The sequence below is a fragment of the Peromyscus eremicus genome, chromosome 18 (assembly GCF_949786415.1).
Source record: "Peromyscus eremicus chromosome 18, PerEre_H2_v1, whole genome shotgun sequence".
Lineage (NCBI taxonomy): Eukaryota > Metazoa > Chordata > Mammalia > Rodentia > Cricetidae > Peromyscus > Peromyscus eremicus.
In genome coordinates this window covers 44,980,649-44,996,749 of record NC_081434.1, presented here as the reverse complement: position 1 = coordinate 44,996,749, position 16,101 = coordinate 44,980,649, and the positions used below count along the sequence as shown (strand labels likewise).

Here is a 16,101-nt window from a genome sequence, read left to right as displayed (position 1 = left end):
ATGTCATGGATAAGGAGACATTTTTCTAAAGGAAAGTTGGAGCGACTAAAGGTCACTGTCATGACACTGCATGTTCTTGTGGTTCTGCCTCCTAAGAGCTTGGGCCATGTTTACTCATCTGTGACTCCCCAGCACTTGGTACAGTACCCATCACATAGAAGGTCATCAGTAGCTGGACGGTGGTGGCACACACCTTTAATCTCAGCACTCAGGAGGCAGAGGCAGGCAGATCTCTGTGAGTTCGAGGCCAGCCTGGTCTACATGGCAAGTTCTAGCCACCCAGGGCTGCACAGAGAAACCCTGTCTTGCATAACCAAAAAAAAAAAAACCCACCCCCCCCCACACACAAACAGGTCATGAGTGGTTACTATTGAATATATGAGCAAATGGAGACACTCTTACTAGTCTCCCCAAGACTTGGGAAGGTTACAGGGTACCTCACCTGTTGACCTTACTTTTGGGGCCACATGAAGCAGTCAGTGTACCTACCATCTTGGGGAGTGAAGTCTCAGCATACAGCAGAGAGAAATGCTGGTGTTGCACTGCAAAGCCTTCTGCTCTCCTGATTCTGTGCAGTTCTGAATGTGTGCTCGCATGGCCCGTGCTCCTTGGACACCCTACCTTAGACTGACGAAGAGTCCAGGAGCTGGGGGCTGTGCTCAGGATGGTTGTTTTTAAAGTCCCTGGATGATTCTAAAGGCAGCTGGAGTTGGGATCCACCAAGCCACACTGTTGCTTTAGTTGGTGATAACTAACTGGGCTTTAACTATGCCAGTTGTGATGATTAAACATACACTGTAAATGCTGATTAACTGTCACATGGTATATCTCCCTGGATTTCCACTCCACGCTCTCTGTTGGATATCTTTTAAATAAAAGACCTTCTCCATCTTTATACACAGAGCTAGCAAACCAAACAAAGTAATTTCCCCTGAGAAGAACCAGAGCTTAGATTCGAGGGTGGTGTGGACTTAGTGTAGCAAACAGCACCAGTCATAGGTTACCCTGTTGAAGTACCCACTCCACGGAAGAACTGCAATCTGGTCTTTATTCCTTCCCTTGTTGTTGTTTTGAATCTGCACCTGTACTCGGTTTGCTCCTCTTGGCAGTTGCTGCCCTGTAACATCTACCGAATGGATGCTTTGATGAGAGCTGTGGTACAAAAAGCAGTTTGCTTCTAGTGGGAAATCTTAGAACTGGGTCTAATGTAAAACAAAGTGAATTTTGCCCTGAGGCCAACAGTGCAGTAGAAAAATTGCCTCTAAACCTAAAGCCTCTAGACTAGTCATCTGTGTGATTTCATTTGGTTTATGATGTAGGAGATAGGGAATTCAGGGTTAGTGGACATCTGTGAACAAAAGGTAAATGGATACTAATTGTTCTCTAAAGCAGTGCTCTTCATCGGGGTGGTCTGCCGGGCCCCCATTGAATCCTGACTAGGGACTTTGGACTGTCCTATTCTGATGGTGGGGGTCATGGTATTCTACTGGAATCTAGCAGGCAGAGAGGTCAGGAGTGCCACTAAACATCCCAGAGTGGTCAGGACAGTGCCCCACAGCAAAGGGTTATATAGCCTCAAATGCCAGTGTTGCGGAAGCTGAGATACCCTGTCGTAGGTCAAGAGTGGAAATGAATCTATCTCATGATGAGCTAAAGGGATTTCCTTGTGCTTTAAGAGAGCTGGGTCTCCAGTAAACAAGAAAATCTGGTGGCAGCCCCTGGGATGGTTTCTTGTCTGAGGCCATCTTGTGCTCTTCACACCATCATCTGTTGTCTGGCCTAGTCAGCTCCACTGAAGAGGTGGTGCTTGCTAAGACACTTGTAGACAGCAGTAAGTTCCATATGAGATGCAGGTTCAGGGACACTCTCTCCTATCACCACCACTTCCTTCTCTCATCCTTCCTTCTGGAACAGTCCTTGCCTGACACTAAGGATTGTGCTGGGTAACTGGATTTTCTGTTCTGTCATATTTCTTACATAGCATTCCTGTGGAGAGTTGAGTTTTCTTTAAGGGGGTCTGCTGAGATTACACTTTCTCTAGCAAAAGCCCTAATTGGTATGTAAAAACAAATCCACATTCTTTATGCCTGTGCGATCATGCTGTCTGAGGTAACTTTAGCATCAGCTCACACAGCTGATCTATAACAGAGAAATGAGTTCAGACCTCCTGTGCTTCAAATACCAAATCTAGTGCAAGTAGAGACAGTCTACCCCACTCCCTGAGGTGTCTGGGTAGCTGAATGAGTGAACATCACAATTGCTAACCCTTATTAGACATTTCCTACTTGCTAGAATGAGTCTCAGAGAATTGCATGTATTCATTTCTTGATTCTTACCCCAGCTGCAGGAAGGGACTGTTGTTCTCTATGTCCAGTTTACAGATGTGGACATGGAATAGCAGGTGTGGCATTGTATTAAGTAAGTTAGCCAAGGCACAGTGCTAACGAGTGAAATCAGGCCAACTTTAGCAGCATCTTGCTCAGAAGCCATGCTCCCAAGCAGTTCACTGGCCACTTACCTGGCAGGGGAGAGTGTGATACACAAGTTCTGAATCATGCCTAGATTGCTTTGGTGTTAGGCTTCCCTTAATTGAGATTTATTAATCTGCAATGCAGATTTGACTCTACAGTCATGTTTCTTCACTCCCTGTGTGTTGGGAGCAGGCTGTTGCAGCTCAGCTCCTCTACTGGAAATGACGTTTGTTCTCACCAAATCATTTGCAAGGAAGAAGGTGCCTCTCTGCTTGCCTGTGTCCTGTTTAGAATTTTAGAAACGGGCTGTAATGCGTATGGATGGCACTGAGTAGGGAGTCATTCGCTACTTACTGGGATTGCAGGTGCCACCATCATGCCTTGTCTCTTGAGAACTTTCTTCTTGGCTTTCAGACAACCATCTTCTTTCTAAAAGTAATATTTTTATTTTATGTGTATGGTGTTTTGCCTGCTTATATGTCTGTGCACCACATACTTACCTAGTGCTCATGGAGTCCAGAAGAGGGTGTCCGATGCCCCTGGAACTGGAGTTAAAGATAGTTGTGAGCTGCTGTGTCGATGCTGGGAATCGAACTCAGGTCCTCTAGAGGAACAAACAGTGCTCTTTCAAATGCTGGAACATCTCTCCAGCCCCTCAGATACTCTTCTTGCTTCTTATGTGTCTGAATTTCAGTGTGTACATGTGGAGAGAGAGAGTGAGCTGATTTGGGTCTCTGAGAAAGGCATGGCACTGTCGGGGGACTCTGCCCCTGTGACCACATCTCACTTGATTAACTTCCTAGAGGCTTCAACTCGAAGTCCATACCCTGGAATTTGAGTTAGGCTTCAAAATACAACATTTGGAGGAGAATCAAGATTCAGACATTCAATCTGTATTCATGACTTGCTTGATTCACTCGATCCACGGTTACCAGAGACTAGGCTTAGGGTAGGAAGGCAGCTATTCAGAGGTAACATGAGGGAACTTGCTCGCTCTCTCTCTCTCTCTCTCTCTCTCTCTCTCTCTCTCTCTCTCTCTCTCATTTTTTTTTTGTGTGTAAATGGAATGAGTCAGCCCTGATTGTATACATTAAATCACTTCTATAACGTGTTGCCTGGAGGTATACACACACATAAAGAATGCATTAAAAACTGATGAAATCTGAGTAAAGCCTACATCTCAGTTAGTGCTGTTGTGCTGAAGTCATCTGTGTTTCCGGTTTTGACAGGATGCTGTGGTTATTTACGTGTTGCTTGCCGTGGTGGCAGCTAGGTGAAGAGCTTGCAGATATCCTATGCTGGTTTGCTGGTTTTTCACTTCTCACGGCTTGAACTATTTAAAAATTAAAAAGTTGTGAGGTTATTTTGAAAGCTTCCCCCCACCAGGAGAAATGAACTATGAATAGTGACAGCATGGATAAATTCAGAAACGTGCTAGGTGCTAGATAATTCCATTTACAGGGGACTATAGGAGGCAAAAGTAGCCCCCGAAGTCCGTAGTTGAGAGCAGAGTACAGTGACTGAGAGGGAGATGAGAGAACTTCTTGGGGTGATGGAAATCGTTTTCATCTGGTTTGGGATAGTTGTTGCACAGATCATAAATGGTCAAAACTGACCAAAGTGAGCACTTTACAGTGGGGCATTTTACTTTATGAAACCGTATGTCCATGTACATATATGCATTTCTAGGTGTGGGAAACAACGATTCTAAAAGCAAAGGTAAGGAAGTCCTGGGCACCTTTGCTTCCTAAGCATCTTCGCCTTGTCTGCAGCTGTAAGAGTCCCCACACCTGTGTCCTGACGACGGCCACTGTGTCCTGACGCTGCTGCCACACCGTCTCTCCATCCCTCCCACCTGCTCTTTCCCATGAGGAAATCCAAAGCAGGGGAGGACGAGGCTCAGAGAGAGAGGGCTGGGGCCCTTCTGGGGTGCAGATGGAAATGATGACCATGAGGAAGATGTCTAGGGGGACTGGAGAGTGACAGATGGAGACAGGCTAGTTGTCCTGGGAAGTGTGTTTAAGGGACAGGAAGAGAACCCCAGGTGTGATTCATGATATTATTCAAGGAAACTGGGGATGAGAAATCACAGACAGCAAAAAGAGAGGGTTCCAGGGGGTGTCCTTAGATGAGACGCTGTCAGAGTTGACTGAAGAGCTAGAAGACAGCTGGTAGCTTGCAGAATGTACGGGAAGACTGTGTGTTGTTCGTCCTCTATCTGTCCTTTGTATCTCAGGATATGGCACAACCATTCATTCTGCAGTCCTCACAGGGATATGGAGTAATCCTACAAGCCTTCCATCCTTTTTACATTTAAGTGGTCCTCAAGACCCATGGACACTGCTTCTAAATAATAGTGTTTCTCTTTTCCCATGATTCCTCAGGGTTTCTCTGTGTAGCTTTGCGCCTTTCCTAGAACTCACTCTGTAGCCCAGGCTGGCCTCGAACTCACAGAGATCCGCCTGCTTCTGCCTCCCAAGTGCTGGGATTAAAGGCGTGCACCACCACCGCCCGGCTGATTCCTCTCTATTTTCAATCTCCTTGTCCATTCACACTCTAGATTGGACTACAACAGCCTGCAATCCTCTCGTTTACCCAGCCTTCCTCTCAGTGATTTTTCTAACAGTTCCATCTGATTATATCAGTTCCATGTTGAAAAGAGCTATGCAAAGAGTCTTTATTTCCTATAGCTGATGTTTGTAACCGAAATCTAATAAGAGAATGAAAATTATTCAGGAATGTGGGAACGTAAACATGCACGTGGATCTAGGCAAAGATATAGCTCTAATTAGACACTCAAATCGGCTTAGCACCCCAAAGGGTTTAATATGTTGAGTCCAAACTCAAGGTCATCTGTGAGCAAGTTTGGGGCAAGCTGGTTTCCAACTGCCAAACCAATGCCTTCAGGGACTGTTCTTCTCTTCACTAGCTCCTTAAGGACCAGCAATCCATATATGATGGGCAACTTCCAGAATGTGCCGTACACTGCCATTTTAACGTCTTTATGTGGGCATGCTCCTTGCTAGCATGCCAGGCAGCCTTTTCTTCTCTCTGCTTCAGGTGTCACTTGGAAGTTCTTTCTCTGAGCACCCTCGAGTAATCCCTGTTCTCTCCTGCTCCTCTAGCGTTCACTGTACCCCATGAGAAGCAGTAGTTATTTATCGATATGTCTCCCCATATGGACTCGGGCTTGGCCGTGTTGTTTCATTCATGCCTGGCACCTACCCAGAATCTGTCATGTAGAATATATAAACAAAAGGACTGACCTACTAAAGAGTAACTGTATGGCTTCTTTTGCCCTTAGATGCCCTTAGTCAAACTACGGAATGGCTGAAAGAGTCAATGGATGAAGAATTCCTTTCTGAGACTGCTGTAGCTCCCGGAGCTGAACAGAGTTCCACCCCAAGCCTAAGCCCTCTGTTGGTGCTGAATAATTGTTACTTGAAACTACTTCAGTGGGATTATCAGACAAAGGTCTTACCAGAGGTGCGTGGTTTTTCCTCTACCAGGATGTCCAGCATTTTAATTCTTGGGTTTTGACCCTGAATCAGATGGCCTGTCTGTGTTGCATATGATATGAAAATGTGGATATGACATTGCTTGTTTTACATGTTCATGGCATTGTGCTTCCCTTTCTATTTTTACATTTTAAATAAATATGCTAGACACTGGTGACAGATGGGACACGACTTCAGGAACTGACAGAGAAGCTGAATCAATTGAAAATGATTGCCTGCTTGTCCCTAATTACCAACAACATGGTGGGTGCTGTCACAGAAGGCCTGCCTGAGCTTGCAAACAGGCTCAAACGGATCTCAGTTGTTCTACTTGAAGGCATGAATAAAGAGTAAGTTCTTCATGCATGTATCTGCTCCCTCACATATGAAGGTTCTACATGTGTATACATGGCCTCATACATAACCTTGGCCATGAGGCTGCAACAGTCACTACTGGCTTTAAAGTTTCTCACCTTCTTTCTACGGTGTTTTTTAGTACCTCAAAAGTTCTAGCTGTCCTTTCATGAGACGGCAGAGGTGTGTCCCATGACACATGCCAGGATGCATTTCGGGTCTCCCCTTTTGGTGGTGTGCACAGAAGCTTTTCCGTGATGGTGCTGAGGAAAAGCAAAAGCAGGAATCCCTGGAACTACTTTGTCAAAGCGGACTTCTCAGATCGGATGGGGTCTACTCTATCCTTTCTCTCTCATGAGATAATAACTGACTTGAACGGTTTAAAACCTATGAAGGTTTTAAAATAGACACACTTCTGTCTAATCTAAGCCTGATGAAAGTTTTGCTAAATTCACCTCCAGTCTTGCTCTTTCATTGAACGTTAGAATCCCACTTGGATTTCTGCCTTTAGGTCTATCCCATGGAGACACTGTCTTGTTAGTGTTTCTGTGGCTCTCACACAGGTCAGCTCCCCCGCTGCTCTGCCTCTTGGTGTCTTTAGGCCTTTGTCCTCTGTTCTGCCACTGAAGGGACATGCACTTGTCTTCCTCTGTTAGAAAGAACATGAGCCATGTGATAAAATCTAGAGTAGGAATCTTAAGTGGCTTGGGATCCATACTTCTCATTTTGGGCTGAAACTCAGAGGAGAGGGTTTGTCTTGGGCTGTGTGGGGGGAAATGGGCAAACTAAGCCTCAGCTTGTCTTATTGTCCCAGACCCTACCCTTTCTCCTGACTGATAACCTTACTACTGCCACATACCTTAGTTCGTATTTCAGGACCCAAGATCCACACAGAAACAGTATCTTCCTGTCCCTGCATTTGGTCTGTCTCTACATCTCTTCCCACTGGGAACTGTTGCTTTCCAGAAATGTTTACTGAGCACCCAGTGCTGCCAAGTGTTAATATGAAGCCAATAGAAGCAACACATGGAAACTAAGAGGACAAGCTTTCAGATCAGGTGACCAGGTCACACTGAGCTCTGTAACTGCCTTGTCACGTATGACTGAAAAGTTTCTGAGCCTTATTTTCTTATGTGGAAAGAGAATAACAGAGGCTAGGAAGCCCCTACTATTATTATAATAATGTATATATAATAATATGTAATATAATAATGGCTCAGTGGGTAAAGTGCTTGATTTGCAAGTGAGGGCCTGAGCTTGGATCCTGCAGCACTCATGTGAAAGTCAAGTGTGGAGGAGTGTCTGTAATCCTGGGCTGTACAGGTCAATAGAGAAACAGATCCTGGGTACTTGCTAGCAAGCCAGTCTATCCAAAATAGCTAGCTCCAGGTTCAGAGTGACCCTATCTCCAGAAATAAGGTGGAGAGTAATAGAGGAAGACACCTGAAGTTTACCTGTGGCCTTGACATGAACACAAATGAGTGAGCACACACCCCCACATACACATAGAAAGGAGAATAATCATTTTCCCTACTTTGGAACTGTGAGAATAAAAGATGATTAATAAGAGAATCTTTGCACAGGTGTCTGGCACACAGTGTATGTTAGTTATTAATAACTGTTTTGATGTTCAGAGATCCTCCTTATAGCTTTATTTCACTGTTTACTGGCTGTTTCACATAATATAGAAACATTCCTTTATAGGAAATGAATACATTCGCTGCCCAAGTACTCATGTTATAGATGGAGTAACAGTATTTGTAATGTAAAACAAGTAGATGACCTCAAGAGACTGGTAGGCCTACATGTCATATGGTTTGGTGACATGTCACACAGACAGGCAAGGTTTTGCCTTTATTGTGAGTACGAAGCCTTGGCCCATATTAAAATTTAATTTTTTCCTTTAGCCTACGAACTTTCTGACTAAAAGCAGGAGAAAGCTAAAACACTGCTCTATAGTGGATTAAAACTTTTCAGAAGGAAAAGATTTTATCAAAACAGTCTACCCTTGGGTTATAGAACCCCAGAGGTAGGTCCAGTGTGAGTATACAGCAGATTCCAGTTAAGGCAGAACAGCAGTGATGATATACCACTTCCATGCTTTGCTCACTAAGTGTCTACTGTTCATCTAAGTGTCTACTTGACATCCTGCTAAAAGTCGGATGTCACTCGGGCATAGAGCCAGTCCAGTGGTGGAGCCTGGATTTGAACCAAGGTCTCCCACATCAGACTTAAGTCCTGATTTACTCTATTGTGCTACCTCCTGTCACTAGGTCATATTTCTCACAGTGATATGTAAGAACCTTTTCTATACAATGAGATAACATTTTTCAATTATTATTTAATAGTGCAGGTCTAAAAACACCCTAATTCTCTTTATTGATTAAATAACTTACTCCTTAATTACTGTTTAATGTCTAGACTGTGTTTGGGATTATTTGTTAATTACTGGAAAGTAGTAATAGGGAGTTAACTGCCTTTGGTCATGATCAGTCTAGAATTTCAGGTAATTTTGTCTCTCAATATTTTTTTTGTTTTGACTGGTGTTATAGATAAACTGCTATAGGCACAGAAAAATTAATTTTTTTCTACTAAACTTCATGAGCTCATTAAAAAATATCTATGAGATGGTTAAAAGCACTTGGCTGCTTGGGTTCAGTTCCCTTCACCTACCTGGCAGCTCACAACTGTCTATAACTCTAGTTCCGGAGGATCTGATGACCTCTCCTGGGCTCCATAGGAACTAGGCATCTATATGGTGTACATATGTGCATGCAGGTGAAATATTCATATGTAAGATAAAGCTTTCAAAATGTATATGAATAAATCCACTCATATCAGTGGGTTTAAGAAGTAAATGGATATTTTCTGTCCCCTTTGCTAAACTTGTGAAAATGGGATTTTACATGTATACATTTGCTTTTCTGTCAGACATGGGGTACACAATTACATGGTTTTTAGCACTTAAAAATCTATTATGTGAGAGCAATGGTAGTTGGGAGAGGCACTATTTTCTGTTCAGTCTATAAAAACAATTCGTATTGCTGTAAGAGAAAATTGGCATGCATCTATAATAAGTATATTTAAAAACAAAACAAAAAGATTCCTGAAGACCCAGACTTGGCCTGATGCAGTTTGCTCTGTGTTTTCTAGGACCTTTAATTTGAAGGAAGCCCTGAATTCTATTGGTGTTCAGACTTGTGCTGAAGTTAATAAGGCCCTGAAAGAGAGAGGCTCGCCCACTTTAAATGCTGAGGTCCAAGCTAATCTTGTCGGTCAGTTTTCAAGCCTTGAAGAGAAGGGCAATCCTGTCTGCACCTTGATGGGTGAGTTCTCTTTATTTTTAAACCAGTTTCTGCTTCAGTTTCAATTTGCTTTGACCTGCGGTATCTGACAGTGTCTACCTGTCAGTCACATTTTAGTGTTAAACACAGTACTAATTCAGCAATTCAGATTTTGGATTTTCAGATTAGGGATGTGTAACCAACCCATCACATCCATTCCAGTGTTCTAGAACAAAACAAACAAAATGCCCAGCAACATCAAGAACACCTGTGATACACCTTGAATTTTGGGCAAAAGATACTGCCTTACTATTGCTGTGTGGGAATACCATGACCAAAAGCAGCTTGGGGAGGAAAGAGTTTATTTCACTCACAGTTCGTCACCAAGAGCAGCAAGAGCAGGAACCTAGAGGCCAGCGCTGATGCAGAGACTGTGGAGGACTACCTTACTGGCTTGCTTACATGGCTTGTTCAGCCTGCTTTTTTCTAGGCCCCAGGACCACCAGCACAGGGTGGCCCCACGCAATGGTCTAGGCCCTCCCTCATGGATCACTAATTAAGAAAATGCGGCCAGGTGTTGGTGGCGCACGCCTTTAATCTCAGCACTCAGGAGGCAGAGGCAGGTGGATCTCTGTGAGTTCGAGGCCAGCCTGGGCTACAGAGTGAGTTCCAGGAAAAAGGCACAAAGCTACACAGAGAAACCCTGTCTCGAAAAACCAAAAAAGGAAAAGAAAATGCTCAGCCGGCTTGCCTACAGCCTGACCTTACAGAGGCATTTTCTCAGTGGAGGCTCCCTCCTCTCTGATGACTTTAGCTGTGCTAAGTTGACAGAAACTAGTCAACACAGATACTTAACTTTTACTTTGGGAGGACAAATATTAAAAGTATAAAGAAAAATTGATGTTTTCATAGGTCTCACGTCTCTGTTGAGCACCTATCATAACTATCCAGCCAGTGGACTTTATGGAGACAGTGTGGCGCTGTGGAAATGCTGGGTGAATGTGCAGCTCAAGCCTGCTCTCGGCACACTCACAGAATGAGGCACTGGTTCTGCCATGAGCACACCTGAGAGAACGGAGATCCCCTCCTTGGTCAGAGTTAGAGAGTGAAGGGCTGGAACCGGGAACCATCATGGTGGGCTCTCACTGTGCTTGCTGTCAGGCTGGGCTGCAGAATTGTCAGCATGGAGCATGCACTGGGACTCTTGCAGTCATCTGTGACTGGTTAAAGGGGGCAGTTGTTTTCTCCTACGGCCCAGAGGGCCAGGGATGGGGCCGGCTGCTGACGGTGCCATGGAGACTTTGGTTCCCCCCATCTCTCAGCACTGCCCCTCTGGCCTGGATGCCTACACACTAAGGTGGCTTGCTCTGCCATTGGCCTTCCATGTTTAAGTCACACAAAGCCAGGAGTCTCACCCCTGTTAGCTAGCAGCGGCCCAGCATGGAGTCCCGTTGGCTGTAAGTGGCCTAACCTAGGTCAGGTTCTGTCCTTGAACTGGTCTTGGTGATGAGAGCAAAGAACTTAATCTTGAAATGTGTCCTCACTTCTGGGACAGTCTGTGAACCTGAGTGTCAGTGAGCATAGAGAACTGCTTCCTACACAAAAGCAGGGCCCTGTCACCATTAAAGAGGACAAAGGCGGGTGTTTGTAAAATGTGCTCAGTTGCTGCAGGGGCTGAAAAGTACAGCCTAGGAGGAGGAAGAGAGGACATTCTGGGATTAATCCGTAAGCTTCCCAAGTACAGTGTCAGTGCCCTAACAGTATGGCACATTTTATTATGGATTCGGGGGCTCTGCGATGATTTTTCTTATTCTTATTCCTGGGAACATAGGATACTGGAAGTTCAGGCTGCATGGGCTACTTAGCTGGCCCAAGGCTTCACCTTGACCCCAGAAAGGATCAGTGCCAGGGTACAGCACTGTGGCAGTAGAGGCTGCTACCGAGAGGGGACAGTTGATAATGATAATTGGCACAGCCACTTATCAGGGCCTTCCCTTCTACCTACATGCTGAGCTGCTCTGCCCTGTTTCCAGAGGAGCACCTGTAATCAGAGATTTTGCTCCTCATGCTGCTGGCTCCCCACTGGTGTGCAGACCTCATGAGTACACGGGATGTTTGCTGTCTGCTGTTTCTCTACATGGGACTGAGTCTAGAGATGGCATTTAATGCATACTATAAAGTGCCCATGGCTAACTAACAAACAAACAGGGTAGTGCCCATGCCCAAATAACTAACAGAGGTAGTGTTGGGATTCTTACTTTGCCTATCTGGCTCCAGGGCTCACATTCCTAATTGTGTTTCAGGCAGAGCTGGAGCCCTGAACTCACATGTGTCTGTGCCCTGGATATCAAATGGGAAGGGCAGAGGGGGCAGGAGATGCCTCTTAAAATCTGGTGAAGCAGCTTTTGTTCCCAGCTCTCCCAGGCAGCTTTGCCTGTTGTTCTGCACATTGAAAGTATTTTTAATCTCATTCAAAGTATCGTTTCCTTAGCTACTTGAGTGGCTGTCTTGAGTGTCTCTCTTTTGACTCTGGAAGACAAGAACAGCCTTTGGCAGGGACTCCATTTGGCTGCTTCAAACTGAACAAATGCTTCTGTAGTCTTGGCCTAAAAACCTGACTTGTCCAAAGAGAAGGCAGAACTACTTGTTGACATAATAACCATTTTGAAAGGATTTCATTTTTAGGCTTTCTTGTGACAAAGTGCTTGGATTGTGGTGAAGTTAGGCCCAGGTCTGCAAGAGACAGAAAATTCACAGGGTGTTTGCATGATGAGAAACTAGCATAAATGAAGCACTTAGATCTTGGCATACAGAAGGCTCTGCCAGTTCTGGCCAGGGCTCTCCCTGTGCATGGCGCCCATGCTCTGCCACCCATGCTCTGCCACCCTGTGTTCTCAGTTGATGTGAGTCTCTTTGCCAAGGGCATTACACTTCTCACCATGCCATAACCCTTTGAAACAATAATTAGTGAATTTTCTTTCAAACCAAAACTTTCTCCAATATATTAAAAAAAAAAACAGGTAAAAACTATCTATGGATTAAATGTGTATATGCATGCCCATAGCCATTTGCATTTTTGAGAGTTGATTTTCAGTTGCCTAAGTGATACATGAATAATTTCTCCTGTTGAAACATATAGGTGAGAATTATTTTGTCTATGCTTGCCTTCTCCAGGCTCCCTTTCTAGGCTTTCATTGTTTTCAGTTTGGTATTTATAAACTTTTTTCATTCCATTTTCATTTTAATTGAGTCAGGGTTTATGTGCCATGTGTCAGGCCAGAAATATAAAAAGACATATCCTGCAGCCCCCCATACCCCCAAAGAGCTCACTCTCTTAAGACAGGAGAAAGGCACACACACACTGGTGTAAGCTGGTATGTGAATCTGTAACAGACGGTCAGAGGACCCACAGAGAGAAGTTACCTTAGACTCAGAACTAAGGGAGATCTGGAGAGATGGGATGGGATAGGAGTTTAGGAAGAGGAAAAATTCTAAGACATGGTATTGGAAATTGTCAAGTTCTGGGGTCAGTTATGGCTAAAGCAGAATTTGTGGGAAACGGTGTTTGAAAATAAGAGTTTGGTTAATGTCAAAAGCCAGGCATACTACCACATACCTGTAAATCCTACCACATGGGATGTGGAGGCAAGAGGATCGTAGTTCAGCCACACAGTATGTTTGAGGCAACCCCAGGCTTCATGACCTTGTCTCCAAAGGTGAAAGAGTTTCATTTAATGTCGTAACTGCCTGTGCTCAGTGGACTGTTATTAGTAAGCATTATTTATGAGGGTTTTGTTTCCAAAGCTAGAGTCTTTCGAGCTGCACGTGTAGTCAGTCCGGTTGGCACTACTAATTGTCTGATGTGACGAGGCAAATCTATGCGTTCATGTGCTTGTATCCGGTGGTCACAAGGTGAGATGCAGGGAGGCAGGAGGGACGGTGACTGAAGGCAGTGCTGGGGGACTGCCCTCCTGAATGCCTCCTGTGCAGAGTGGCTGGATAGTTACCTACCAAACCAGAGTGCTGTGCACAGTACTGTTTGTAACTATACCAGAGCAATAGGCATGAACTTCACTGTCTCTGGAAACAGATGTGTGTGGCCAGACTTCCTCTGTATTATGTTGAAATCCCAAGGGTGCTGGGTTTCTAGATTTTTTTCTTATAGAACCAAAAAATTTGGATTTCAGTGTGAAATCCCTAATTCTAAAATGCTTCTATAAAAACAAAACTCCAAAGAAATATGATATTTACTAAATTGACAGTGCCAGCTTCAGTAATGATTGTGGATGTTGGGCATGACTTTTGTAAAAAAAAAAAAAAAAAAAAAAAAAATTCTACCTTACAAAAGCACTGTTTTTTTTTTCTAATCAACCATCTCTAATTATACATAAGTCACCCCAAAGCTCTATAGAGTTTTACTTATTTATTTCTCACAAGCCTATAGGTCAGTTAAGTAGTTCTTTGGCTTTTTCCAACTCAACTCATGTTTCTGTGGCTTAAGTTGGTAGCCCTGTTGATCTTGGCTGGACTCTTCCCAGGAGCTTGGGAGGTGGTTCCTCTAGAATGCTCTCCCATAGATCTGGGAGAGTTGGGCTTCTCTCTCCAGTCTTGCCTCAGCAGTTTCAGCCTTACTCACATGGTTGATAGTAGGCAGAGTGGAGTCAGTCATGCATCTTGAGGCTTGGGCATGTATCTGGCATCCTGGCATTTCTTTAACATTGCATTAACAAGAACAGGTGACAAAGCCAGTTCAGACTTGAGGAATGAAGAAATATTCTGCATCCTAAATGGGAGGAACTGTAACGCCACTTGAGTATAAGCATGGGTAAATGGGAACCTTACTGTTTATTATTAAAGATACCATTGTTTTTCCTTTAGATAAACGGATCCAGTTGTACATGAAAAGCTTACTCTGTCTTCCAAGTAATCCGAAGAGCATGCCTCCCGTGCCAGGGGGCCTTGGTGTCATTCAGCAGGAGCTGGAAGTGCTTGGCTGTCAGTATGCAAACATCGTGAACCACAACAAGCAGGTGTATGGACCATTTTATGCAAATATATTCCGACAGCTGCTCTTCCGGAATGAAGCTGTAGGGAAGATAGAGACCACTTCCAGCTAACTGAAGAGAAGCAGGCACTGGAAGAGCTGGAGATCAGCACTCGGTACACCGTTTCTGTTAGTGGCATTGTAGATGGGGCACATTCTCAGTGCTGTCCCTAGAGTACTGTTAGACAGAATCTGTGTAATCCGGTCATGTTAGCATCACAGAAGGGCCATATATCCACAGACTCCTTTGTGTATCATTTCCAAGTTCAAGGCAGACATTTCTAAGGAAGAAAAGTAATTTGTAATGAATTATATCACCTATATAATACTGGTGTTTTCTTAAACATTTATATTGAGTATTTCTATGTGGCTTGTTCATTCAACCTGAAAGGAGTTGGTTTTTGTTTATATACTTGATTATACTGCAGTTGCCTGTAGGGATATAATGTGCAAACATTTAAAATTACATTGAAAATGAAGGGCATTCTGCTTCATTCTTTTGTTAAGTGGCAAAGGAAATTTGTGTCTCAAGTCTGGATTTAGCCAACTACATTTATTAGGATTTTTAATCATAGTTCTTTGCATGTCTATTTACTTATTACTCAAATGTTTACTTCTACTTTTGAGGCTTTCCTAACATGGTTGTTTTGTAATAAAAAATTATTAAACAGCTGACATGGTCATCTTTCATTCTTTTGCTGCTAAAACATGCATTGCTCATACTAATTGTGTCCTAAAATGCTAAAAATTATTTCAGGACAATTAGTACCTCTGTTTTCTAACCTCCCTTGGGGGACAGAATGAAATGTTAGGCATTTGTTTTTTCACTCTTTCTTTGTGTGTGTGTGTGTGTGTGTGTGTGTGTGTGTGTGTGTGTGTGTGTGTGTGTTTCCATTTTAGACAGGATCTCACTCTGTAGCCCTGGCTGGCCTGCAATTCAATATGTATACCAGACTGGCTTTGGACTCAGATCTGCTTGTCTCTGCTTCCTTAGTGCTGGGATTAAAGATGCCCTGGGCCCTTTTCTTAGTTAGTCCAGGCTGTGCTGCTTCTCAGAGCCTTACAGACATGGCGTCATGTCTGTTCTTTCAATTAACAACAAGCACCTATGGAGCATCCACCGGCTATCAGAAAGATAGTATTTCTACTGCTGAAGTGAGCACTAAAATTGAACCATAAAGATTAGCATAGCCCCTACACAAAGAGGATGTGACAATTCATGAGATGATCCGTGCTTTTAGAGCAAAGTAAGCCAGATTTAGAAAATCCCATGTTTTTCCTCTCAGCAGAATCTGTGTCTGTATTGAAGATATGAAAGGACTATTTAAAGCCGGGTGGTGGTAGTGCACGCCTTTAATTCCAGCACTCGGGAGGCAGGACCAGGCGGATCTCTGAGTTTGAGGCCATCCTGGTTTACAGAGTGAGATCCAGGACAGGCACCAGAACTACAC

At 44.0% G+C, this 16,101-nt stretch overlaps 1 protein-coding gene and 1 pseudogene across 1 annotated transcript in view; both read left to right on the top strand.

Annotated features, from left to right (window-relative positions):
- Window positions 1–14,757, top strand: part of Tcp11l2 (t-complex 11 like 2) — a 34,976-nt gene extending 20,219 nt beyond the window's left edge. Inside the window, exons 7-10 of the mRNA XM_059245586.1 lie at window positions 5,776–5,957; window positions 6,137–6,318; window positions 9,476–9,648; window positions 14,485–14,757. Coding sequence (XP_059101569.1) covers window positions 5,776–5,957; window positions 6,137–6,318; window positions 9,476–9,648; window positions 14,485–14,723 — 776 coding nt within the window. The 3' untranslated portion in view covers window positions 14,724–14,757. The remainder of the gene's footprint in view (window positions 1–5,775; window positions 5,958–6,136; window positions 6,319–9,475; window positions 9,649–14,484) is intronic.
- Window positions 14,758–15,790: 1,033 nt separating this feature from the next.
- On the top strand, window positions 15,791–15,889 carry LOC131895416 (U6 spliceosomal RNA; annotated as a pseudogene).
- Window positions 15,890–16,101: the final 212 nt, after the last annotated feature.